At 37.4% G+C, this 27331-nt stretch overlaps 1 protein-coding gene across 2 annotated transcripts in view; it reads left to right on the plus strand.

Annotated features, from left to right (window-relative positions):
• The first annotated feature begins 1679 nt into the window (after positions 1 to 1679).
• The window catches only part of RBBP6 (RB binding protein 6, ubiquitin ligase), a 31838-nt gene continuing 6186 nt past the window's right edge, over positions 1680 to 27331 (plus strand). Inside the window, exons 1-14 of one of the 2 annotated variants that reach the window (XM_043914536.1) lie at positions 1680 to 2985; positions 7779 to 7878; positions 10228 to 10264; positions 14661 to 14705; positions 16738 to 16826; positions 16950 to 17046; positions 17400 to 17539; positions 20397 to 20569; positions 22050 to 22153; positions 22266 to 22603; positions 24379 to 24475; positions 24572 to 24650; positions 24759 to 24813; positions 26453 to 26521. In XM_043914536.1, the coding sequence (XP_043770471.1) occupies positions 2820 to 2985; positions 7779 to 7878; positions 10228 to 10264; positions 14661 to 14705; positions 16738 to 16826; positions 16950 to 17046; positions 17400 to 17539; positions 20397 to 20569; positions 22050 to 22153; positions 22266 to 22603; positions 24379 to 24475; positions 24572 to 24650; positions 24759 to 24813; positions 26453 to 26521 (1589 nt within the window). In that variant the 5' untranslated portion in view covers positions 1680 to 2819. The remainder of the gene's footprint in view (positions 2986 to 7778; positions 7879 to 10227; positions 10265 to 14660; positions 14706 to 16737; positions 16827 to 16949; positions 17047 to 17399; positions 17540 to 20396; positions 20570 to 22049; positions 22154 to 22265; positions 22604 to 24378; positions 24476 to 24571; positions 24651 to 24758; positions 24814 to 26452; positions 26522 to 27331) is intronic. The other variant, XM_043914537.1, reaches the window with a different exon arrangement.

A 27331-nucleotide genomic window follows, 5' to 3' on the forward strand; every position in this document is an offset into this window, starting at 1 on the left:
TCAAAGAACTCTTAGTGCTCTTCTGACAGGATTCTGATCTACTCTACCCTGAGGGTGTGGGATCCTTTGAACCTCATCAGGTTGACTGATTAAATTAGGGCTGGTGGGATTAGCTAAAGACTAGTGAAACGATATAGATTCACCACTTTGGAGGCAGAGATACTAGGGTGATTTGTCATTTTCTTTCATTAGATGTGATTTTTCCCTCGTTCATTCACACAGAGTTTTTTGGTTTTTTTGTTTTTTTTTTTCAAGAAAAGCAGCCCTTAAGTGGACCCAAGAGCAAGAAAATTTTAGCGGGTTACCAAAGAAGATAAAAGTAAGAGAAATGTGTTACATGTGAAAAGCATTGATGATTATGTGGTTGAATTAAGTTGTATTTGTATCTCTCCGACTGTCCTTAATTTGTCAAAATCTTAAAACCGTGCTATTACTATAGATCACATAAAAAATGTATTAGTTATTCAACGCATTGAGTGCCTACTATGTCCAAGCAGTGTTCTGAGGTGGAGATATAGCATAAGCAAAAGAGACAAAAGTCCCCTTTTCTCAGTACAGACGATTTAAAAGTAGACATAAACTCTGTGAGTAATGATGAATGCTTGGAAGAAAATTTAAATGTATAGGAATGGAGAGTGATGACGGTCCTATTTAGATAAGGTGGCCTCCGGAGACTTTTCCAATAAGATGACATTATGAATTGTATGGGTGTAATGATAACTTCCCCAAGCATCTAGGGGAAAAGATGCCAATCTACTGAGGGGGTGCTTAGTACAGTTACTGCAATTAGGGAAGGAATTTCGGACCCCGCTACCAAAAAGACGTTCCTCTGATTCTGCGAATTCAGAAAGTGCAAGCCCCTAGCTTCAGTTTTCTCATCTATAAATTGGAAAGAGTGGTAGTGCTGACCACCTCGGGTTTTTTGTTGACGTTGTTAAACTAACATTTATTGAGCCACATTGAACCATGTGCCTGGCACGGTCCTCAACAATGAAAACGTATTCATTTAATCCATGACAATCTTGTAAGCCAAGTACGATTTTTTTTTTTTTTAAGAGCAATTTATAACCGAGGAACCGGGAGGCATAGAGGAGTAAAATCTAGGGTCCCACTGGTAGGGTTTCAAAGCAGGCAACTGCTCAGAACCTGAAAGTGTTGTAAAGCGCTTAGCCCCGTTCTTAGCACGGAGTAAGAGCTCCTTAAATCTTCACAGTAGGGGCTGTTATCTGTTCTAGCCCGGGGCTGCTCCAGAATTTCTCCTTAGGAAGAGCTTTAGATAGCCACTCTGTTGTAAGGGGAAGCTGGGGGGGGGGGGCGGGGGGGGCCTTGCATGGCAACCATAGTTAACTGCATAGCAACCATAATGTTTACTTAAATTGGGGCGCTCGGGAGAATCGACGGGGGTTGTGTGGAAGGAGGAGTCAGCTAGGCGCCCCTCCCACATGCCACTTTTCTGTGGGAACTAGCCAGGCACCAGCGGAAACCTGGGCCCCCCCCTCCGGAACCGCGCTGTGAGCCGGTCCTCTTTGCGGCCTGCCACCCCGCCCTTTGAGGCAGATGGTTTCTTCCGTTCACCCGGCTGGTTCAGGTTCCGCGCTCGGGAGTCACAAAGCGCGGGGTCACGTGGGCGGGCCGGTGCGCTTTGTGACGCCCAGGCCTCGCCCCTCGGCCCGCCTATCGGCGCACGCCAGCCCCGCCCCGCGCGCGCCGCCCGTGCAATCCCTGCTTAAGAGACCCCGGAGTGGGGCGCTCGCCCGAAGCCAGGCCGCGTCCGCCATAGTGCCTGGCTCCGAGGTGTCGCCGGCGCCTGGTGAGGGCCCGAGAGCGGCAGAGGGGCGAAACAAAACAGGGAGCCGGCGGAGCCCTCGCCGTTGCCCGGCGGTTTCCGGGCCTAATCTCGCGGTACTGGGCCGACAGGCGACGGAAGCGAAAGGCGAGAGAAGCTCGGAGCACTCGGCGAGAGGAAGCGTCAGGGAGCCTTCGGCGGCGTCGCGAGGGTCCGCCGAAGCCCCCCGGCCGCTGGCTGGGGCCCGGGGTGGTGAGGAAGTGCTGCGAGGCCTAGCCGAGGCCTAGTACCGGCTTTGTGTCTGAGCGGCGTTGGCGTTGGCGGCGGCGGCGGCGGGGGGGAGGCGGAGCCGGGGGCGGCCTACGGGAAGGCCTCTCCTCCGCCGACCGCGCGTTTCGGCCTAGGCCGCGGGGCCGCCCGTGGCCCTGCGGGGAGCAGGCGAAAGGGGTCTGTTGCGTGGCGGGGGCCTGGGCCTGGGGCAGCCGACGCCGGTCGTCCGGAAGCCAGGAGGAGGCGAGAGGCCGCTCGTGGACTCCGGGCCTAGGCCCTCTCCCCTCTGCCTTCTCCCGGGGCCTGGGTCACCCCCATCCACGGAGAAAGAGACCAGCCGGGAGGTGCGGCCGCGCTATGGACCCCTGACCCCGCGGGGTCACTCGGACTCTTAACGTGTGGACTGACCGCTACTGACTGCACCGCTGCCCCCGTCTCCTGCCGGCCCTTAGCATGAGCGAGGGGGACCCAGCCGGGTGACAATTGTGCCGGTTGGCGGATTCTCGCTTGCCCCCTTGCCCCGTCCTCGTCCGCCTCCTCCCACATGAAGCGATTCTGAATATCCGGGGGGGGCGGGTTCTGAATTATTGTTTTTACGAACCCCTGCTTGTGGTTGGGGGGGTATTTAATCTGAGGCCTTTTAGGGTCCTTCGGTGTCTCTGAGTGTTTTGTGTGTGTACATACTTTGCTCTTAAGTTTATAAATATACATATATTGAGCGTGTCCACGTCTCCTCGCTGAACCTTAGGAATCCTTTGGCACCATGTCCTGTGTGCATTATAAATTTTCTTCTAAACTCAACTATGATACCGTCACCTTTGATGGGCTCCACATCTCCCTCTGCGACTTAAAGAAGCAGATTATGGGGAGAGAGAAGCTGAAAGCTGCCGACTGCGACCTGCAGATCACCAACGCACAGACGAAAGAAGGTAAGAGCCGCCCGGGCTCCGGATCCTGGCTGGTGGAAGAGAGATGCTGGTGGCGAGGTGCCTGGCTGGAGACTAACCGCCATTATGTCTCTGGTGGGACTGTTCGTTCTAACACTTTGGGGACGAATTTCATTGATAGCCAGGGGTTACAGCAGTCAGCCCCCGAGTTTAATTGACTTTGATTTGTTTTCTGTATACTTGGATCATCTGCAACCGGCCGATCCCCAACTGGCTGATGATTCCTCCCAAATGATTTTTTTAAACGAGGGTTTTGGTGTGAGGGGGTGGGGATGTCATCCAGATTGTCTGAGTGCTTACCCTGGGGCATTTCCTAATCTGTTTTCCATCAGAAGGAGAGGAGAGCAGAAGGAAGGCTGCTTTGTAAAGCAGCGCTGGAGAAACATCTCTAACTTTCTAACTTAATCACCGTAGGAGTTTTGATGGCAAATTTTATGTCCTTCTCGTCTCCCTTCCCCGATTTATTTAGTTAGTTTTAAGTTTGGAGTTGCCTGTCTTTGGAGAAAGATCCTCCCTTTGATGTTTTTAATCTAGCCAGATTTTAAAGTTGGAATTGCTTTTGAAACTTGGTATGTTCTGGTGTGACCACTTTTGTTTGGTGTGTAAGTTCCAGAATTAAGTAGTTGAGCTCTTAGTTCATCACATTACTCGTAAATTTTATCAGTTTCAGAAAGATCAAAAGTACAGATTTTTTAAAATAATGGTTGCTTGATTTTATATGATTATATTGATACTAGGATACTGAAAAATAGTCTGCTATCATATGAATATACATAAGCCACTAATTGGAATCTTTAAATTTTTCTCTTTTGTAAAAGCTTTTTATATGATACTGAGAATTTAACATAGATATGAGAATGAAACAGAATGGCCTCTTAGAGTTTCTATTTTCAGACTCTGGCTTTGAACTTAACTTCGGTTTCTTTTTCTCAGGACTGCAACGCTGATGTGTCGTTTTGTGTCTTGAGTTTTGTTTTTTTTTTAATAAGATGAGAAGTGAAGTGAAGTTCTAGTTAGGGTAGTTTATTGATCACTAAATTTGGCTTAGTGGGACATGGGTTCTTTTAGTTGAAATTGGGGGAGGTTCCCCCACTTGTCAAGTACGAGAGCTGTTTTTTTACATTTACATCCAGACATAAATATAATTGTATTAAGGAACAGCACTCAAAAATAGTAAGAAAGAACTTGTATACTCACTTGATAACATGTGCAGGAATATTCTCCTCTTCCCCCCTTTCCGGTTTTTCAGTGTATCGGACCTAAGAGATGCTTCATGTGACTCTTTGGTAATTATGATTGTGAGGAAAAATTGCTGGTGATAATGAATAGTTGAGAAACAGCTTTTAAAAATATTATTCAAGAAAATACCTTTAAGGAAATATTTCTTAAGGCCACAAAAGCCTTCCTTAAGCATTACAGCCCCACTTAACAGATGGATTTATAATAATTTTAGGACACCTGGATATGTTAATGATACTTAATGAATGAGAGAAAATAAACTATTAAGTGAAATTAGAGAATATTAAGGCAGTTTTAATCATTCAGATTTCATATTTTGCTTGAGTATAACACAGTTTACTCCTTTAAGACTAGACTCCATCAATCTTTTTCATCTAATAACTGATTACAGCATTAGACTGGAATAAATTATTGTTGATGGAATTCTTGTCCATGAATTTAAGAGTTTGTGATGTGTTACATTTTTTCTAAGCTAGGAAATTATTTAATACCTTATTTTTACAAATGCTGAAAGCAGGAAAGTGCTTTGCCCAGCCCCGTGTTTTTTGTATATTTGTGAACTGTCATTATTGGAGAAAGCTTTGCTCTAGTAAGCTTTGCTGTTGGATTGGTTAAGAGAAGAGAAAGTTTGCATTTTATGCTGTCCTCAAATTAGGAGAGAAAAAGATATTTAAGCACTTAATGAATTGTATGGCAAGTAGTATCAGTTGCCTTGTGAAGAATGCCACTTGCTTTTAGCACCATCCAGTGAATTACAGAGGACAGAAGGAATGTTTATAGCTTCATAGTTAGGAGATCGCCTAGGAAAGAATGCCGAACTGGATCACTTTAGTTTGTTTGAATTAATGTTTCTATCATGTTTCTATAAAAGATTCCGGACAGTTTTGGAAGTCTGTCCATGTTTAGGACTCTTAAATCTTAGATTGAAATGCTTGAATCAGAATTTATGTTTCAGGTTTAAGAATTCTGCTTCTTTATTTCTAGACTGCATTTCAAAATGAATCTCAAATTATCTTTTTGTGTTTTTCCTATATAAACTTGTTTTTCTAATTTTTCTGCTTATTTGCTATTACCCCTCCCCCTCCCCAGCAAAAAAAAGCACATACACACAACAAAATAGCCTTTATTCTGAACTTAGGGTAAAAAAGAGTTGGAAGCTGAGGAAAAAGAATTTTCAAAAGACTATTTCTCCATTTCTTAAATTCGTCTTGTTTTTTCATTTCATCCGTATTCATGTTTTTGGATCAAAAATGGCGGTGTCAAATAGAGAGGATCTTTTGAAGCTAACAGGTTACTTACGGAGGTATTTTAAAGGTAGGAAATTATCAGTGTGATTCACATACTTTAAAAGGTCAATTAGAGAGCATGTGGCATCAGAGCCAGACTAAGCTTGACAACACTGTTGATGGGGTGAATAAAGTTGTCTTGGAAAGCTCCTGAGCACATGTGCTATTCGTTCCTACGGTGAACTCTTTTGACAGTTACATAGTCAGCAACTTAATTATCTGGTGTTTGACATCAAGTTTTAGAGTTTTTTTTTGAAAGATCCCTCATCTCCCATGCTTCTGGGTTTTTCTTTCTTAGAGCTTGCTTGAACTTGGAACTATCCTGAACTATGCAAAAGATAACGATGGTAGTCTTACATTAGAAAATTGCATCACTCTAATTGGATACTTATGAAGATAAAGCTTACTACTTGAAATGTGTATACCGAAAAGAACCCTTTTTCCTGAACAATTTATGTGTGTGTGCATTCAGTCATGTCCAACTCTTTATGACCCTATAAACTGTAGCCCTCCACCCCTTTGTGGAATTTTCTAGGCAAGAATACCGGGTAGGTTGCCATTTCGTCCTCCAGAGGATCGCCCCAATCCAGGTACCGAACTTGTGTCTCTTACCACTGTGCTACCTGGGAAACCCAATCTATGATAATGCTATGAGAAAGGATAGAGCCAGTACATCTATAAAAGCTTAAAATGCTTGCATATTTGATAAACTTAAAATAATTAGAACAGAGGTTGATAAGCTTAATAATTAGAGCACTTGGTGCTAAGTAACTTAAGTGAGTCAGGTAAACTCAGTAATTTAAGAAGAGTGAACCCTAATACTTGATTGTGTGATTAAGGGAGATGGGTACATTTTTACCTATATCCCCTTGTAGTGGATTATTTTTCTTTTTGGTAATTTTGCAAATTCCTTTCATAACATTTTTATTTTTAAACCATTGTTGAATTCATCGATTCATTTTTTTGTTTGAATTTCATTCTGAGAGAACTATTGCAAGTAATAGTCCCAAGAATAGGATAATCTTCCTGTCTATCTTCTCAGAAAGTAGCATCCCTGTTCGTCCAGCTGCTTAAGCCAGGAACCTAGGAATTCATGCCTGATTTCTTTCTCCTCCATCTCTGATTCCACCCACATCTGTCGAAAAGCCTTACAACATTCTCTTGATTTCTGTGTCACTTCCAGAGCAGATCCTCTTACCTGAACTATGCAGCAATCTCCTTCTTAGTCACCGTTTCTGTTCTTGTTCCTATACAGATCATTCTTCACTTAGATACCTGAGTTTTTGTTTTTAATATGAATCAAATTGTCATCATTTTTATTTAAAATTTTTCAATGACTTCCTGTTGTGCTTAGAAACAAAATATATGTAACCTGTGCCTGTGTTTCTAGTCATTGTGTGGTTTTCCTCAGCTCTTCTGGCCTTCTTGTGTCATTTTTCCCCATGCTTCTCTTGTCTGAAATATTCTGTGCCAGTGTTCTTGCACATCTTGTCTTCTCAGTCTTCTGTAAGTCTCAGATGTCAATTCCTCAGAGGGGCTTTCCTTGAATCAACATTCTATCCAAAGTTGCATCCCACTTTGAATTCTTTATTACAAAGCCCTTTTTTCTTTGAATACAAAGCTTTCAAAATGTGTCACACTTTTTAGTCTGTCTTCCCCAGTACTCGTGTTTAGAGCCCAGGAAAAGTGAAAGTGAAGTCACTCAGTCGCATCCGACTCTTTGTGACCCCATGGACTGTATAGCCTACCAGGCTCCTTCGTCCATGGGATTTTCTAGGCAAGAACACTGGAGTGGGTTGCCATTTCCTTCTCCAGGAGATCTTCCCAACCCAGGGATTGAACCCAGGTCTCCCACACTGTGGGCTTTACCGTCTGAGCCACCAGGAGAGAGAAAATATTTTCATTCTAAATAACAACTTTTTCCTCATATAGTTCAGATGTTCAGCATTACTGGCTAAACAGAGAACGACTTAGTCTTCCTGAGACTTGGGGTTCCACCTCCATCTCTGATAGAGGTGCCAGAGCCAAGAACCTGTTGACATATTTGGTGTTAACTCCTTATGGCTTTGGATATTTGTTCTGACAGTATCAGTAATCTCAATGCAAGGAACATGTGGTTATTAATGCTCCTTTATATGTAAGATGATTTCCCATAAAATTTATGTCTGGTTGAAGTTTTCTAATTCTTGAGGACTATGACTTACCCAAATCTCTAAATAGAAATTCAACTCTTTATCCTTTTATTTACAGAATATACTGATGATAATGCTCTAATTCCTAAAAATTCATCTGTAATTGTTAGAAGAATTCCTATTGGAGGTGTTAAATCTACAAGCAAGACATATGTTATGTAAGTATTTATTAAATCCCATGTTTGCAAGTTCTCAAAATACTTTTTACTTTGTGAGAAGGAACAGGTATGCTTTAGAACTGAACTCACTCTTTATGCTAGTGAGTATGTCTTCTTAATCCTTAAAATTATGAGAATGTTTGTTTTCCTGATTTCTTTCCCCAGTTAAACTGTAGTCAGAAGTAAGAGCTAGTAGACTTTTTGCTCTATATAAATAATATTAATAAAAAGAAAATGATCCTCAAATAAGTAAATCTTTCCCCTTCGTTGGTTTTTATTACCTGGACACTTTCCCCCTCTACCATTTTTTCACTACAAGAATGTAAGTATCTTGAGATCTGCCCTAAATATTTTGTTAGCATCAGGAGTATTCAGTAATGGTAGTATTTGCTTCTCATTAATAAGGGACTTTGTTGGGAAGTGATAATGTTCATAGGATTCATGAGCACAGACACTGGAATCAGGCTTAGATTTGACTCGCATTTACTGCTTCACACCAGTTGTATGAAGTTGTATTTGGGTAAATTACCTAAAGTCTGTACCTCAGATTCCTCAAAATAAAATATATGTAACTCCAGGGAATTGGAGGAATTCAGTAGTGCCTGGCACACGGCAAATGCCCTTTATTGGAGTAAGAATTATAGTGATAATACTTTAGGAATGGTCTAGAGCTTAAGGAGTTCACTAAAGGGGCAGGATTATAACTTTATATCTAACTTTCTCTGCTTTCCTGCAATTTTAATGCTGATAACAGTTACTGGGTTGGCCGAAAAGTTTCTTCAGGTTTTTCCATACAATGGAATGGAAAAACTGCAACGAACTTTTTGGCCAACTCAGTATAATCTGTGGAAAGGATAGCAACTTGGGCTATTTAAAGAATACTCAGAGGTAAGATAGACTTACTTGAAATTCTGGCAAATTCTGCTTTTGGTCAATAAAATTTTGGCAAATTCCGCTTTTGGTCAATGAAACATTCTGGAATTTGCCAGTCCTAGGAAATGGAATGTGTTCTTGGAATTGAGGTAGAATAAAGTCATTTCCTGGAGCTTTGCTTCATGTGGGCACGTTTTCTTTCTAAGACTGTTCTCATTTAGTTTAGTGTAAAGTTCTATTCCATATTTTAACATTTGGAGGTTCTTAAATCTTCTGAATAGTAACTTTAAAAGCTGAAGACTTTTTTTTTCCTTCTGTAAATAGCAAGTGAGCTATGTACCTTTAACTTTATATAATTTTGAGACATTATAAAGGAAGAATTAATTCCTAGAATTTAGTGTGAAGTTATCCCTTAATTTACTAAGTACTTTGTAAAAATAGCAAACATTCAGTTTCAGGAGATTGTTTTGATATTCAGAAACTTTAGGGAGAGAATTGTTTAAAGTACGTGGGAAAATAGTTGCTTCTTACAGAATTGCATGCGTAATTCACTGTGTATTTGATTTCCTTTATAATATACTTGCCTCTTGAAGTGTTTTTGAATTTGCTGAGCAAATACTAGTAAATGAAAATTTCATTTTTATCTCAGGGCGTCCCAGTCATGTACAAACTAGAAGTTCCTTTCATATGCTATCTAACATTTTTCTGTCAGGATAGCATAAACTTAAAACTAAAACTAAGCCTTTGAAGCCTGTATTTTAGCAATTTGACCCTCATACCCTTCCTTGTGTGGACTTTTAAAGGAATTTCTTCTTGAGCTTACTTGTTTATATATTTTTAAAAATCAGTTCCATTCTCTATAACCAACTTAAACTTATTCTTTTAAGGAAAATACGCTGTCAAACAGTTGATTTTTCTGGAAGATAGAGTTCCTATTTTATCTTGGTCACTGTGTTGAGACTTTTAAAAAGATGAAACTGCCAACCTGTCTTTCGGATTTGAAATATAGTTTTTGGAGCACAACAATTTCTCAGGGCTCCAAATTATAGGATATTTACAGTAGTAGTCTTAATGTAAGGTAATTCAGGGTATGAAAATTCTCATCTGTACCTATTAAAAAAGTGAGGATTAATAGACTTGTTCAGTCTATTAAGATATAGCCACAAAGTTTCTTAAATAACAACATCCTCATACTACCTTTCAGAAAACATTTATTGTAGGCAGAAAGATACACACCTATAATTACCAAGTATGGATTTTTTTTTAAACCAAAAATGAATCTTAAAACTGTTCAAAGGTAGTAAAAATTAAATAAGGTAGTATATTTATTACTTCTGAAATTGGTTGTTTTTAAATGTTTGTGCCAAGAAAAAGTTGTGTTCCTAAAAAATGTGTGGTTGGAGAGATGTTTTTAGCACAAAAATTCATTAATAGCTACTCAGAGAGTTAATGCTGTTTTTCTTTTTGTCTTTTTAGAAGTCGAACTGAACCAGTGATGGGAACTTCAAAAGCAGTATGTAAAAACACAATCTCACACTTTTTCTACACGTTGCTTTTTCCTTTATAATGTAGCAGTGAAGTAAATCATTTTAGAACGTAATATCCAATTGATCATAGAACATATTGTAAATAAAATGTATTTTGATGACAGCTCAGTTGAATATGGATATATGTGGCATAATTTGCACACTTTATTTTGTAGAAATGGGTAATTTGTGCCCCAAAAGCACTGTTTCATATTAACTATGATAGCGTTCTCCCTGTATGACGCTGTGTTGTACAGTTACTGTATGATCCTTTTTAGATCATGTAGGTTTACACGAATGAACATGGTAACATGTTCTACATCTGTCTGTCTATAGTTAGTATTTTGTATGTATGTACAGGCTGTTGTGTGCTTTTTGTTTCCTGCAATAAAAAAAAATGTTTGGAATGTATATTTTGCCATTTTCACGTGTATCACTTAGTTTTTTTTGGTTTTTGGGTTTTTTTTTTCTTTTTTTCTGCCTGATTGATGGCTTTGAAAATGCATTAGCAACATCCAAAGCTTATATTTCAAGTTTGATGCTTTCTCCAAGTTCAGACACGTCATAGAGCTTTCCAGAGACCATTGACGCAGCTTTTATTATTTAGTTTTGCTTTATTTGGCAGTTTTGAGCTCCTATTCTTTGTTTACATTTGTACTGTAAAGTGAAACCTGGAATTGGGCCCCCTACAAGTATATCAATGTCTCGTCGATGATTTTATACAATTGAGTACTCAAGTTTTAATAGAGGTCTTTTACTTCTAGGCTGCTCAGTTGTCCAAATTAAAATATTTCCCTCTTCTCATAAGATATTAAAATGCTGCAATAATTGTAAGCTAACTGAAAGCTGTAGCTTATCAAAGATAACTCTCCTTAAGCAGGTTAACATCTTAATAACCTTAAGTGTGACACCATTCTGGCTTTGAGCTTTTAAGTAAAAGGTAGCAGCATTCCTGAGTTGTAGGGTGAAACCCGGTCCAGAACAGAGACCTGTAGTAATTGAGTTCTGTAAACCTTGATGGTTCTCCAAACATTTGAGTGCTCAGGCTTGATCTGTACACAATATGAGATGTCTGAAATCCTCACTTAGAACTTAAGGGTATTGCTTGCTCTTTCAACTTTATCCTTTTAAAATACTAGTGATCTTTTAATTGTGTATCAGGTATTTTCACTAACCTTGGATTATTGAATCTTAAACACGATAACATAGAATATCTGAACTTTGGACTTGTTTTCTAAAGTATATGGCCTTTAGTTCTCATGGAACTAAATATAGTGATTCAAAAATCAAAACTTAGTGTTTGGGGAGTTTTTTTCCCTCTTTGGGGTATATGGTTTTTTGGGGGTTTTGGGGTTTTTTTTTTTTTTTTTAAGCATAATGCTGTAAAAACTGTCCACAAGTTTCTGTTTTGCTGGTGATTGATTTAAAACTGAGTTTTATGTATCCAAATGCTAGCACAAATTAGATTGACTATACTGGTGACTGTAGTAGTTAATGTAACACATTTTGTATCAAGTACATTTTATACAGTATTTAAACTAATTCAGATGAAGTTTTATTTCTTGAAAACAATTATTTCCTTTTTGTTTATTAGCATGTGTATAAACACAGATCACATGTTCATAAATAAAGTTAACATTCTTTTAGCCTTGTGTGTTCCCTGGCATGTCTGTATTACACTTATAAGAAGCAGTTTATTTTATGCTTATTTAGGTTTCTCTTTTCTTTCTTCTTTTTTAAAAAAAAAGAACTAAAAGTGGCTTTAATTTTTAGGTAGAATTATTTGAAGTGGAGAAATTAGATAACATAATATCCCCATTATTTGTTTGGGGTACGTTTGCTGACATTTAAAATCCAAGAAAATATATTCATAAAGCATAATTAGTGCCCATCTTAGGAGACTTAGGTATGTTATGCACATTCACAATTAAGACAAAATCACTAAAGCCAGTTTTTTGAATTCTGATTAGTCGAAGTAAATGTACGCACATTGTTGGTGACTTGAGCCAACGCTAATCAAGGACGGCTGTTCTGTACCCCACAGCTTTGCTGTTTGTAGTTACCCTTCTCTGTTGCTATTCCAAAGCGGTGGGTCCTTCCTGCTAACATGAGAATTACATTTTGTAAGATCCTTTAATTTCAGGCAAGTATAGTTGACATAAAAGATTTCAGATTCTTGCTCCCAGAAGCAAGGCCACAAATTAGATGTGAGAGAGGTAGGTTAATTTTAATCAAGTCCACAGTGTGCATGTTAATCAGTGTTTCTAGAGACTACTTTTTTAAAGTAGGGTTTTTTTAATTGATGTTTAATACATATAAATTCCTACTCATTTTTAAGTCATTTCTTGTCAGCATTTTACACTTATTTCTTAATATCTTGCTATATGTAGAAAACAATTGGATGCCTTTCTAAATTTGTGGTAAATTTTACCTCCTTGTATTTTTATAGGGTATTAAAGTGCTATAGGGGCTTCCCTGATAGCTCAATTGGTAGAGAATCCACAGATTATTTGGTGGGAAAAAAGTGATTTAGATGCTGTCGAATATCTAAAACCACTCATAACTAAATATATGCTCATAATAACAAGTTGGCCCAAAGGAAGAATAGGAAAGCCTGGCATAATAACAAAAAGACAGCTATGTTTTAGGAGTGAGAAGAACAACAACAAAAAAAGTTAGTTTTTTTGGTTTCAGCAGTAAAAAAAGTGTAATATAACTGCTGCTTTCTAAGGAAGTGATCAGCATGCATATTCTATATAGTAATAGGCTATTTTAAAAGGCTATTAATTTGTTTCTTTGATTAGAAACAGTATAGATGATGGTTGACAGCAGTTTGTTCAGTCCTTATTTCTTAAAATTCAGGTAATTCTTGGTTAATATAAAATGTTACACTCTTCAAAATAGATTGAATAGGTCAGAATTTTTCTGGATAAAAATAGGCTGTGTTCTTTCAATTTTTCTTTTCTAAATTTACCTCTTGAGATATTCATTCTTTAAGGAAAGAACACTTCAACCCACTGATAGATTATATGGCTAGGAATGTATATGGGGCTAGTGCATTATGGACTCTACAGTCCCTCAGTGTGGAGCTGAGAACCTTTTATTTAGATAAACATCCCAGCAATAATATCCATCAAACTAGCTTTTAAAACTCTTAAGACGTGTATAGGATGTATTTTAAATTTAGCCAGCATTAGTTTTATTTCCGTTTATTGCATTCCTGCTGTGGTGGCATTAAGCTAAGAACTACATATTGAAACTGGTTACATTTCTACTTGGGGCTCCAAGTCATGCTGCTTTTTTTTTTTTTTTTTTCAAATACTCTCAGTTCTCTGGAATCCTTGAAAAATGCATGATGAAGACTCACTTTTTTTTTCTTTGATCCAGACATCTTGTTACATTCTCTCCATTTTAAAGAAGAGTTCTGACCAGTAATGCATGAGAAATTTGTAACATATTAAATAAGCAACCCACTTACTACATAGGAAGCTGATAATGTTTTTATCTTGGTACACTTGTAGGGAAATCATGTCTTTAGAATTACATGCTGAAGATTGTGTATATACATATACACACTCATGCATAAACACTTTTTAAAAACTGATATTAATATATTTCAGGGGAACAAATAAGCACTTTTAAATACATTTGAACATACATTTTTTAAAGCCTTCTTATATCCATGTTTAATACTTGCTCCCTTTGATTAAAGTAACTATTTTCCCTGCATATTGAAGTCCATTCTATAACTGCTCTGTTTGCCCTGCCCCGGGATGACTTTTATTTCTCTTTATTTGGCTTAAAATTTTTGCCCTGTTAAAGCTGTGGTTTCTTTGGCAAGATTAGCTATTGATACTTTGTATGGGAGAATCAACTTATTCAGACTGAGCAGTACATACTCAAAAGAGGGGAAAAGTAGCAATTATTTGGGAGCTGTTTTATTAAAGCAATTATCTGAGACTTTAAAGAGCTGCTTGTTTTTACAGGTTGTATACTGGCATTATAGGAAAGTTAGAAAGATTTCTTATTCTCTCTTCTAGTGTACATTGTCTTGAGCATCATTAGTTTTAGAGACCACTGATAGACCTGGGACTCTTAGTATTTAATCACCACACTGAGCAGCTTTCCTATCCTTTTCTTTACTGTTTTCTCATTGTAATAGAGTCCCCTTCAACCATTAGCCTTTATTTACTGTATGTGAGATGTGTGAAGAAGGATAAGTGGGGTGAGCTACATTTCAGCTTAAAACAAGATAACATTCTTTTGAAAACTTCTAATAAAAATACCCAATATTTGAACATTAAGTGGCAGTAGGGAGTAAATGATCACTTTCAGATGTTTTCAGTGTGGAACTTGAATGTGTGTTTAATTTTTTGTGAACAGATTGATGACTCTTCTGCGTCTATTTCTCTGGCCCAGCTTACAAAGGTATATATATATTCTTGAAAATATAAATCTTTTTCTAACATCGTAATTTTTTTTAATGTGGAGCAGTTGTTTTAAGAGGGGTTGGGGGAGGAAATACTTTGCAGAAACATTTGTACATATTATTACTATCCTGTAAAGAGTAGCTGCCGTTTTGAGAAGATAGGGGGAGTATTTTGCTTCACCATAATGTTGGAGTATTCATCTTCAAGACAGAAGAAACAAATGAAGCTACACTTACTTGCTTTTTTCTCATACATTTTGTTTAATTATACAGTGGAAACTAACAGATTTCTGGAGGAATTCCCTGATTTTGGCTGTAAATTATGTGGACTTTATGCAGCCAAAATAGAAGCTTTCCTTTACATGGACAATTGCGTGGTTATTTCTTGAATATTTGAATTGATCCCTTGAAAGTTAACATTTTAAATGTGATACAGTTGTTTCTCTATGCTATAGACTTGTAGTCTGTCTGCATTAGAAAAAGTTTTAAACAACCTAATTTGTTTGAACACAGACTACGTGAATTGTGTAAATGTATAAAGTTGTTTGCAGGAATATACCAATGTGTATGTTTGGCAGAGGGGCAAATTGTTACCTCCTGAAATCATTGTATATGCCATGTTTTGCGATAAGATTGCTTGCAGTTTTCTGCTCAACAGTGTGTACCTTTTGTTTGGGAAAGCACTAGTGATGGATTAATTTTTAAAACAATAGACTTAGTTTGCAAATTATGCCTTTGGGGGAAAAAAGGCAAATAATAGAGAACAGGTACAGTTTTGAGGGCCAAGAAGGAAGTTTTCCAAAAATCCTTTTTTCCCCTGCTATCAGAAATATAAAGTTAAATTTAGCAACCAAAGTGAATGAGTAGACGAGTTTTCCATTAGTGCTGTCCCTATCTTGTCCTTGGCTTTGTTGTAGGTTTTGTCCTTATCCCCTAGAATGTATCCCCAAAATGTCCTAGTAACAAATACAGCTTTTTAAACTCCTGTTGTGGGAAAAGTATACATTAAAGATAATTTTAAAACCATCCTCAATAATTTTTTAATGCAAAGTGGTTTAGCATAGAGTTAACATCTTTAGCAACTTATAGTTCACTGTTTAAAGTCTTCTGTACTGTAAGGACCATATTTGAGTTCTGGTCTATTTCTCCATTGTTTCTTTGTGGGAAGCAGTTGGGGAGTTTTGGAGCTTTGGGTGACTTTTTTTTTTTTTTTAAACTATTTGTAAGTTAATGTTTGGGTTCAAACAAATTAGTTGTTCAACATCTGTAATCCAGTTTTTTGTAAATGTTGCTGTTGTTCTAAGCTCTGTTAATGTTAAGCATTCTTTGTATATAAAATTACAATAAAATGTTAAAACTGGTTGCTTGTTTTGTGGATGAATGTAAAGCTAAAACCTAATGAATGGCTGATAATGAGTGCTAGATGCTTGAAGATTCAAGTTATTAGGACTCACTCCCTTAGACCCTGCTTATTATCTAGACTACTGTATGTAATACCTCGAAGATGAAGTTCATAAATCTTTGGAGAGTTGGATTTATAATTTGAATGCTCAGTGCATGTGCTTTGCACTTAATTTGAAATTTCGCACCACTACTTAGAGTCTTCTGATTTCTAGTATCTGCTGCATAATATGTTCAGTGTCCTGTCCCCAACCCTACCTCTAAGTCATGTGCTTGACACTTGATGCTTAATGCTGTGACACTTGAATTATTTTAATATTTAAAAACGTCAAGTGTTTCTCTAACTTAATCTCAGTTTTTAACTTAGAAGAGTAGTATGTAAATCTTAATGTAAGGTACAAACAGGGTCTAAGGTTTGAGTGCCCCCAGAAGGACTTTCTTCAACCCTGTAGACACCCAAACGTCATGTAATGACCTAAGGAACTCCCCATGCCTCTTCTAGGTTATACTTGTAAACTGTTTTTATATAAGATTAGATATTGCTCTTTACAGGATGAGTGGTGTTGTCTTTGGCTGTGTGGTCTTAAATGTGTTTCTAATGTGTGTGTCAAATAATTACCTGTTAAACAGACTGCCAATCTGGCTGAAGCCAATGCTTCTGAAGAAGATAAAATTAAAGCAATGATGTCGCAATCTGGCCATGAATACGACCCAATCAAGTAAGTTTATAAGTACTTTATTCCAATACGTACTTTGGGGTGGCACTTAACAGCCCCCCATGTCAAAAGCTTTTTTGTTTTTTTAAGTCTTTGTGTACATGTAAATTTTTTTTCCCCTTTCAGTTACATGAAGAAACCTCTGGGTCCACCACCTCCGTCTTATACTTGTTTCCGTTGTGGTAAACCTGGCCATTATATTAAGAATTGCCCAACAAATGGGGTAAGTTCAAGCTAAAATTTTTCCTTAGCCATATTATTTTTCTTGGTAAATACTGGCTTCTGTGTTACAGTGGCAAATGAGCACAGCTTTTGGATCCAAACTGCTGGTGTCAAATCTTGACACCGCCACTGAGGGAGCAAGTTACCTGATTTCTCCAAGCCTGTTGTTTCTTCTCTGTGACATGAAGATAGTGATAGTCCTTACCTCACATGGCTGTTGTGAGGATTAAATGAAATCATATATGTAAAGCTCTACAAATAATACAAGCAGATAGTAAACACTGTGTGTTAGCTAATATTAAATAATGGTAACTGCTTTTTCTCTTCCTCCTCTCTCCTTTCCCCTACCTGTAGGATAAGAACTTTGAATCTGGTCCTAGGATTAAAAAGAGCACTGGAATTCCCAGAAGTTTTATGATGGAAGTGAAAGATCCTAACATGAAAGGTGCAATGCTTACCAACACTGGAAAATATGCCATACCAACTATAGATGCGTAAGTATTCAAATTAGGTATGATCTGTGGAGATTACAGTCAGTCCAGGCTATAGTGTTTTATTTAATCTTGGGCTTGTAACTTGGCTACTTGGATTCCTCATAAACATTGTATACCAAGTCTTAGTCTATATGTTGCATTTCTGTGTTAAGAATGAGAGGCTGCAGTCTGCTCCATTTAAAGCAAATTAAAAATGTATTTGGGGTTTTTGTTGCCAGTGAGTGCCACTTTCCTTGTGGTCTTCTAATTTTTCTTTTTTCTGTCATTCCCTGCTTTCTTCCTCATTCACATACATACTCCTACATAATCTTGTATGCTATTTGCATATTTTAAATGAACAAGATAAGTGTCTTAGACTTTTTAAGAAACAAGAGGCTTAAGAATAAAAGTTCTACAAGCTATCAAGGCAGATTTAAGTGTGAAGATTAAAGGAAATACTCAAGTATCTTGACTAGTTTGGGTATACTATGTGAGTCTTAAGATTCTAAAGTATGGTTTATTTAATAAACTGTTAGTTCAGATCTGTTATATAACAGTTCAGAATTGTTTATCTGTTATAAACTGTTAGTAGCTCTGTAAGCCATACCTTAATGCTTATTTTTCACACGTTTTCAGGTTTTATTTTAGGAGCCAATTTTTAATGAAATGAATCGACAGTAAACCTAGTGGCGTAGTTCAGCTAGGTAACTTCCCATTTTATCTGCTTTTTTTTAATACATTTGATTACCTTTTGATTACCCTCAACAGTTGCAAACTCACACAATATAAAACACAATATTAAGTGTTCCTTTGGACTATGGCTCTGTGACCTGATTGTACATAAGAAGCTCTTGCAAAAGTGTGTTAAACAGTCTAGGTGCCCTGTCCCACTCCTCTCCCCCGCCCCCGAGGGGTTATTATTCTTAGTCTGCATCTTTAACAAGTCCTCCAGGAGAATACGAGGTTAGAGGATGCTCAAGGCATGCCTTGAGAAACATCAATTTAAAGAATAGATATCCATGTTCCCAGTGACAGACTGTTTATTAAGAACAGTTTTTGTCAGCTTTGTGCTGTATTATCAAAATGTGATGAGCAGGTAAGGACAACGAAAATGCTATGCTTACAGAATGATGCTGAAAAAAAGATTGTTTTTGAGTAGGTAAATACATTGTTTTAGTTAACAGATAATCTGAATTAATACTTTTCTAAACTCCCAACCCTGCTCACTTTCTCAACTTCACTCCCATCTATTTTTTCAGTCTACCATTGTGTGTTTTTGTGGTTCATCTTAGAGCAGTGTGTTGTATGCTGTTTCTAATTCAGATGTTTCATACATGCATCCAAACAGTTTTAGGTTGAAATTGATGGCTTTTTACAGACAAAGTTTAAGAGCAGACCGCTTCATCTTAATACAATAAGATGTAAATGTAAAAGTATTTAAATAGAAATTTGTTGGAAAAATTAACATCACCTGTAAACTCATAACTAATAATTAACTTCATTGCTATTTGAATACTGGAATACAAAAGTGCATTTGTGCCAAACACACAGCAAATACTGGGGAAAATGGGAACCCAAATATTTTAAATGAAACTTTCACCCTCTCCACTAACACCACTGATAAGCAACTCAGACTCTTCTTCTGTTTCTTTTTCTATCCTCTGTTCTCCTCTTTTTTTTTTTTTTTTTTCTTTTCTCTCTTTTGGGCAGTGGGAGACTCCTCTTTCACAAATTGGGAACAATGGGGCATAAGCAAATTGATACTTATTTCTGGAATCGTGGTGATGTCTATGGAGCAACTGCAACACAAATAACACACCTAAGGTACCCTGCTCTGTCCAGATGAGATTCTTTCATTTTTAGCATTGAGTTGAACACACTGTTCCTGAATGAAAGAGAAAAGATTTCTCTAGGAATTCCTATGTTTTACAAATGTGCCTGATTACAGAGAAGATGGGGGTATTGGAAGAGGCGGTGATAAGTCTGAGAAGGGCTTATTTTTTTGTTTTTTTTAATATATTTAATATCCAACATTTCCACAAAATTTCTACAAAAAAATGGACCCCCAGGTGTCTAATGAGGGGTTACTTTTAAGTTTTTTACACATTTTTCTTAATTAAGTCATTAATAGTTCTTGTGTTCAGTCATGTCCAACTCTTTGCGACCCCATCGACTGTAGCCCACCAGACTCCTCTGTCCGTGGAATTTTCTAGACAGGAATGTTGGAGTGGGTTGCCATTTCCTACTCCAACTGTCTATAAATAGATTAATCTCTTATAATATTAAGTATAAGACCACTGTTTTGAAGTCTAATTCTGTTTATTAATTATTGATGTGATTAGTGACATATTTCCTTTGAATTATCCACCTTAATTGTGTAATCTCAGTACCAATTTTGGTTTCCCGTATTGTGACATTCACACTAGTATTTTCACAGGTTTGGAGACTGTTAGACTCAGGAGGAAAAAAACTTTTTACAGGAAACATGGTAGGCTAGAGAACAGTGATTAGGGTGTTGTCATCACTTAAGCTCAAATCCTGTCTCTGCCATTTAAATATAGCTTTGTGGTACTTGATTGTGTCACTGTCCCGCTCTGACTCACAGTTCTTAGAAATACAGAATCTAAGATCCTTTTAGCCAGTTTTATAGCTTTTTTTTTTCTGTTTGTTATACTCTCTTAGGATTTTGTTTTATATCTTTTTGTTTAGGGGAGGATGTTCATAACTGCTTCCTTATTTTGGAAAGTACTACACTTGTATAAACTAATTTGGCATCATGCTAGGTTATAAGTTCCCACTATTGTATAGTAGAATATATAAATATCTTGGAAATACTTTCCCATAACAGTGTTAAAAACACTAAGACCTTCTTTTACAGAGAAGCATATGCAATTGGGAAGAAAGAAAAACCACCTTTTTTACCAGAGGAGCCGTCGTCATCTTCAGAAGAAGATGATCCTATCCCAGATGAGTTGTTGTGTCTCATCTGCAAAGATATTATGACTGACGCCGTTGTCATCCCCTGCTGTGGAAACAGTTACTGTGATGAATGTAAGAAATGTTGAAACTTTGAAGATATGTATTTTAGAGTGTGTGTGTTTCCTTGGAAAGGCTCTTAGCAACAATATATATTTTAATAACAAAATATGAATTATTGATACATCAGTGAACATTTAATAACTTTTTGTTGCTCCTTTTTAAAAAAAAAGTCTGTCCTTTAGAATTGACCACTTTCTTTTCCTTCATCAAGGTGTCTACTGAGGTTTTGTAAAATGTAGGATTTTTGTTTCAAATATGTTTTAAATGGTATAGAGAAATTTAAAAGCTTTTGGGGCCTTAGATATTTCCAAAGTATTTTTTGAAAATAAATCCCTTTCTAGGAATGTGGAAAATAGCTTACTGTAAAATTCCTAAGGGTGATTGAGAACTACGGTCTGTAAACATATTACCCAAACACTTGGGTGGGGGTTGCTTGTGACACTCTTTTTCCTAGTCATTTATATTATATTAGCACTTGATTCTCTTCTGCCACTTACCTTAAGTTTTTCCCTTCTTACCCAGATGAAAATGTTGTCATCTAAAAATTTCATTGCTCAGTCCTGCTTTGGTCCTTTTCATTTCTAAAGTTTGTTTTGGGGGAACTTCCTTTGTGGTCCAGTGGTTAAGACTCTATGTGTTTCTGCTGGAGCGGGGGGTGTTCAGTCCCTGGCCAGGGAACTAAGATCCACTAAGATCCTGTATGCCATGTGGCGCAGCCAGAAGAAAAACAAGAAAAGAGAGTTTTGGAATACAAATCTTTGTTACGGAGCCTGTTCAGTGAAGACAAAGTCAAGAAGAGGTTACTTAAGGCTTGTTTTCAGAGTGTGTCTTAAATTTTACAAGCCACTTATATAACTGGATTTTTTTACTACACTGAAGCATAATCAGTGCATCTGTAATTTGGTATTCCTTCTTACCTGCTGTGCTATAGATGTTTCTGATTTCCTTGCCCAAATAATGCTTCTGCTATATATAATGCCCTTTCTTAGTGATGCCTTTTTAAATTTTGTTTATGCCACATAGCTTATAAGATCTAAACTCCCTGACTAGGTATTTAACCCTGGCCCTTAGCAGTGTGGAGTCCTAACCACTGGACCACTGGGGTATTCCCAAGTGATTGCTTTTTTTAAAGCCCTGTATTTACAACATAATGTCTATTTCTAGGCTATATTTCTATTTTTTCCTATAATACTCTAGATGTTAGCTAACCAAAGAGAATGGTATTTGAGAAAGAGTGTCCTTTCTCTCAATTTAAATGCTTGTTTAGCTTATATCCGTTACTTCTGTGTTTAAGGTAGAGATTAGAGCAGAGGAGTGATACCAGGAGAGAAATTTTACTTTTAAATTTCTTAATCTAAGAATAAAAGTGATCAGTAATGTGTGCTTGGGAAATAGTAGTGTAACTGAACACGTATAAACCATCTTCTCAATTCATTGCCAAAGACTGGGTTCCTAACTGTGCTTTTGTTAATATTTAAAATCTTATACATAGGTATAAGGACAGCGCTCTTGGAATCAGATGAACATACATGTCCAACATGTCATCAGAATGACGTCTCTCCTGATGCTTTAATTGCCAATAAGTTCTTACGACAGGTACCTATATTTATATCCCCTTTTATGAAAAATTTTTAAAAATCTTTTAATTTTTAACTGTACTTGAGTAAATATTATATTTTTTCTGCATTTTTATGTTTGGTGTTTATAGGCTGTTAATAACTTCAAAAATGAAACTGGTTATACGAAAAGACTAAGAAAACAGTTACCCCCACCCCCTCCCCCAATACCACCTCCAAGACCACTCATTCAGCGGAACCTACAACCTCTGATGAGATCTCCAATATCAAGACAACAAGATCCTCTGATGATTCCAGTGACATCTTCATCAACTCACCCGGCTCCATCTATGTCTTCATTAACCTCTAATCAGTCTTCTTTGGCCCCTCCTGTCCCTGGAAACCCATCTTCTGCCTCAGCCCCCGTACCTGATATAACTGCAACAGTCTCCATATCAGTCCACTCAGAAAAATCAGATGGACCTTTTCGGTAAGTCTGTGTATCTCTCACTGTTAGGAAACAGCTGAGACCAGTGACATTTTTTTATTGTATATTGCTTAAATTGTTGTTTTAGTGACCGGCAGTCTGTAGCATCCTACTGTACTCAGTGAGGTGGGTGACTTGTAAGAAATGACTTAGTCTTTTGGAATTCCCTGGCAGTCCAGTGATTAGGACTTGGCTCTTGCATTGCTGGAGCCGGGGTTCAATCCCTTTTGGGGATCTGAGATCCTGCAAGCCACACAGCATGGCCAAATGAAACAAAAAAAAAGAAATGACTTAGTCTTACTGGAGGAATAGACAAATGAAGGGAGATTCATTTGTAAATGATTAAATATCCCAAAGTCAAAAACTATACGGATTGCCAGCAGCCCCTCTTAAATGTTGAACAGTATCCCATAACAGCTTTTGCAGTTCACAGGAGGGAGAGTTCACTTATGGTCATAATGATGGTATTAAAAAACAGTAGATTTGAGTAGAACTAAGAACAGAGGAGAGGGGATGAAACACTGGTAGAAAGATCAGAAATAATTTTTTTGGAGCGTAATTATATAGGAGAGTAGTAAAACCTCACTTAAATCCTACTGCTTCTGAAATGAAAGGGACCTATGACTATATAGTCCAGTGGCTGTATAAGTCCAAGTCTTAAAAAAATGAACCCGCTTTTAAAAACTAAGATGCCAGGGGCATGTTCCCAGAAGCAAAATTTTTAGGAGTAGGACCTTTACAAGTATACTTAAGAGATCCCTGCAAACTACTGTGTATATAGGATGGATGAACAACAAGGTCCTACTGTATTCGGTATCACGTGACAAATCATAATGAAAAAGAATAAAATCCCACTGATCTAGTTCAGCCTTTTATTTGATTAATAGTGGGAATGGTCTACTAATTCATTGACTTACCTTAGAGTACCTTTTTGATTTACTAGAGCTGGAAGTAGAATTCCAGAAAAAAATCCTTTTTTTCTCATTTTGGTTTTGCAACTTTTTTTGTTTTTAAGCTTTAGTAGTCTTAAAACTGCACCAATTTCTATCATTTCATAGACTGTACTTTTTAAGGAGATTTCCTTCATCATACATTTCACTTACATATGAAGAACTCTTCAAAAGTCCAGTTTGGCTCATTTTCCCCAGAAGTTTTCATCATCATTGATTTAACTCATCTTAATGCAAGTGTGGTGGAGAACAGTGTTAGGAACAACAGGATATAATTTTTTAATTTTTTTTCTTTTAATAATTTTTATTAGTTATATGCAAAGGGAAACCTTATAATCTTATCATTACAGATAATGCATTCCTGAAGTAAGAATATTTGTGTACTGCAGACATTTTCTGCAGATCTGTTATTTTCAAACTCTGCAAGTGTTTGAGGGCTCTTAAATATGACTCAGTCTTTGTAATAATGGAATTTTTCTTCAAAAATATGGAAAATGTTCTCATTGAAGTTTAAGGCATACAGCATGCTGATTTGACTTACATTTATTGTGAAATAATTACTGCAGTAGGATCAGCTAACACCCATCTTCTCACCTAAATACAGTAAGAAGGGGAAAAAAAGAGTTCTCATCTCCTTGTGATGAGAACTGTTAGGATCTCATCTCTTTTAGTAGCTTTCCAGTGTACCATACCGCTGTGTCACCTACAGTCATCATGTTGTACGTTACATCCTGGGCACTCACTTATCTCATATAACCAGAAGTTTGTACCTTTAATCTCCATTTCTAATGACCTTTTAATGTTGTTGTAAACTATTTTATTTTCCAGGGATTCTGATAATAAAATACTGCCAGCTGCAGCACTTGCATCAGAACATTCAAAGGGAGCTTCTTCAATTGCAATTACTGCTCTTATGGAAGAGAAGGTAAGTTTCATTGGCTTTTAAATTTGGAGACCTTTTTATATTATTACAGTAGAGCTTTTTGTTTTGTTTTTTAACTGTTTGTGTTTTTTCCTAAAGGGTTACCAGGTGCCTGTACTTGGAACCCCCTCTTTGCTCGGACAGTCATTATTGCATGGACAGTTGATCCCCACAACTGGTGAGTATAAAATCACTTTGGTTTGAACTTTTTCCCTTAAAAAATAATTCTAGCTTTATTTAACATGTAATTTTATATTTAGTTGTTGTTCTTATTTTTCTGTCCAAGGTCCAGTAAGAATAAATGCTGCTCGTCCAGGTGGTGGTCGACCAGGTTGGGAACAGTAAGTATATGTTTCACATAATCTTCAGATGATTGCTTTCAAACCAGAGGATAGAAATTATAGTCTAAGTAGTATGTTGCTGAGTGTCTTTTTTTTAATGAGTGTTTTTTATTATAAACTCTTTTATATGCCATAGTTTACAGTTTTTATGTAAAATGTAACAAACAAGACTATGTGAAGAACTGTTTTCTAAAAGAATGTGTTTTCTAAAATAAATATAAACTCATATAAATTTAAAGCCTGTCAATCACAAAATTTCTCATTTTGAGTAGCTCAGTTAATTAAATTCTATTGCATATTAAAATCTATAAGGTTTGAGAGACATGCTTTGTGAACGGTTCCTGTAATAAGTCCTTCCTCTTCTCAGAAGAAAAAGCAAAAAATTCTATAGGGTATAATTTTTTATGGCATTAAAAATCAGATTTATTTATTGTTTTATATAATATTTCTGTTTATATAGGTCATAAATTTATATAAACTGGCTTATATTCCAAAACTTTGATCTTTTTGTTTGAAAGATAAACCAGACTCATTATAGAAAAAGTATGTTAAGAATATATCAGTAGAAAAGGCTTCCCTGCTGGCTCAGATGGTGAAGAATCTGCCTGCAGTGTGGGAGACCCAGGTTCAATCCCTGAATTGGGACAATTCCCCTGGAGAAGGGAATGGCTACCCACTCCAATATTCTTGCCTGAAGAAATTACATAGAAGACCCTGGTGGGCTACAGTCCATGAAGTCACAGGGTCAGCCATGACTAAGTGACTAACACATACACATACGAAGATATCAGTAGAAAGAATACGGGATTTGAAGACAGATCTGGGTTTGAATCCCAGCTCCTGCACTTACTAGCTGTATGACAGTGGGTATGTGATTGTACCTCTCAGCCTCCATTACGTCATCTGTAGAATTGGAAATGTGCTACTTACCTCACATGTCAGACACCTCCACGTAGTTGCCAGCAGATAAAAGGACTCTTTTCCTTTTCTGTAACAATTAAGTTCAAGGCTTCCCTGGTGGCTCATTGGTGAAGAACCCACCTGCCAACACAGGGTTTTGATGCCTGGTCTGGGGACATCCCACATGCCTAGGACCAACCAAGCCCATACACCCCAGCTGTTGAGCCTGTGCTCTCTAGAGCCCAGGAACTGCAACTGTGGAGCCCAGGGTCTGCAACTGCTGGAGCGAGGGGGCCCTGGAGTCCATGCTGTGCAACAAGAGAAGCCAGTCCAGTGAGAAGCCTGCACACTGCAACAAGAGTAGCCCTGCTCACCACAAGTGGAGGAGAGCCCGGGCAGAAGCCAGCACAGCCAGGAAATAAATACATGAGATTTTTTTAAGTACATGGGATCTTTAAAAAAAAAACACAGAAAGTTCACAGGGTAACTTATAGAATGCTAATTAAAATATACTACATGAAGTTTATATTGAGGCTTCTTTGTTTATAATATGTTAATCAGAAAAAATATTCAAGTACATGTAATGCTTGCTCATATCTGTCTGTCTGGAACAAGCAAGAATCAGGGTCAGGGAGTAAGGAAAAGTTTCCAGAATAGTTAAAAAATAGGTATCTTAAAGTCTGTGCACAAAAAGATCATGTATTAATTATACTCAAGCCTATTTTATCTTTCCACACAGTTCCAACAAACTTGGATACTTGGTTTCTCCACCACAGCAAATTAGAAGAGGAGAGAGGAGTTGCTACAGGTAGGCTTGCTAAAAACCTTGAATAACAGTACTCTGATGACAGACTGAAAAATATAACAAAACTTGAAGCGTAGCAGTGGCAAGGGGAGTGAGTTCATTTGGTTTACAGATACCTCACTTAAATCGAGTTGTGCTTGAGAGGCCTATGAAAGAATAGGTTACATTTAGTATTTTAACTGTTGGTTTTTTAAGGCCACATCTTTGCTACTCCTCCTTAAGGGTTGCTTTCTCCTTGTCAGCACATTGCAGAACATTGGCTTATCTCTGTTGAGTGTAGAGGGAAGTCAGTAAAGCCTCTGCAGTGTGTAAGGTGTCATTAACTTAAAGTGAATGTTAACCAGCTCAACTCCTAAGTGTGAAGAATTGCACATTTTTCTCCCCTAGACTCAGTTGTCCCAGTCTTGTGCCATCTTTTCTTCCAAAAGAAGAGACAGGAGATTGTTAGGGACCCTTGCTCTGGAGACACACACGCAGTGTCAGTCTCAGAAGTAACCCGCATACGTTTTACTCTCTGCGTCATTCTCAAGGTCATCTTCTAGTGCACCAGAGAAAATTGCTAAGCTTATGAAAGATAACTGCTGTTTTGTTGCTAAATCACATATTTAATAGCGTATTTACTAAATCAGACTCTCTGAAAAGAGGCTTAAAATCTAAACCCCTACTGCTGCTGTTGTATACCTGTTACCTGTAATTTAAAGATTCTTTTAAAAAACTTAACAGAAATAAGCCCACTTTTTTTTTTAAGCCACTATTCCTTTGATGAGGCAGAATTTGACTTTTTTTAACTGTCAGAAAAAAAACAGATTTTCA

This window comes from Cervus elaphus, chromosome 10 (genome assembly GCF_910594005.1).
Source record: "Cervus elaphus chromosome 10, mCerEla1.1, whole genome shotgun sequence".
Lineage (NCBI taxonomy): Eukaryota > Metazoa > Chordata > Mammalia > Artiodactyla > Cervidae > Cervus > Cervus elaphus.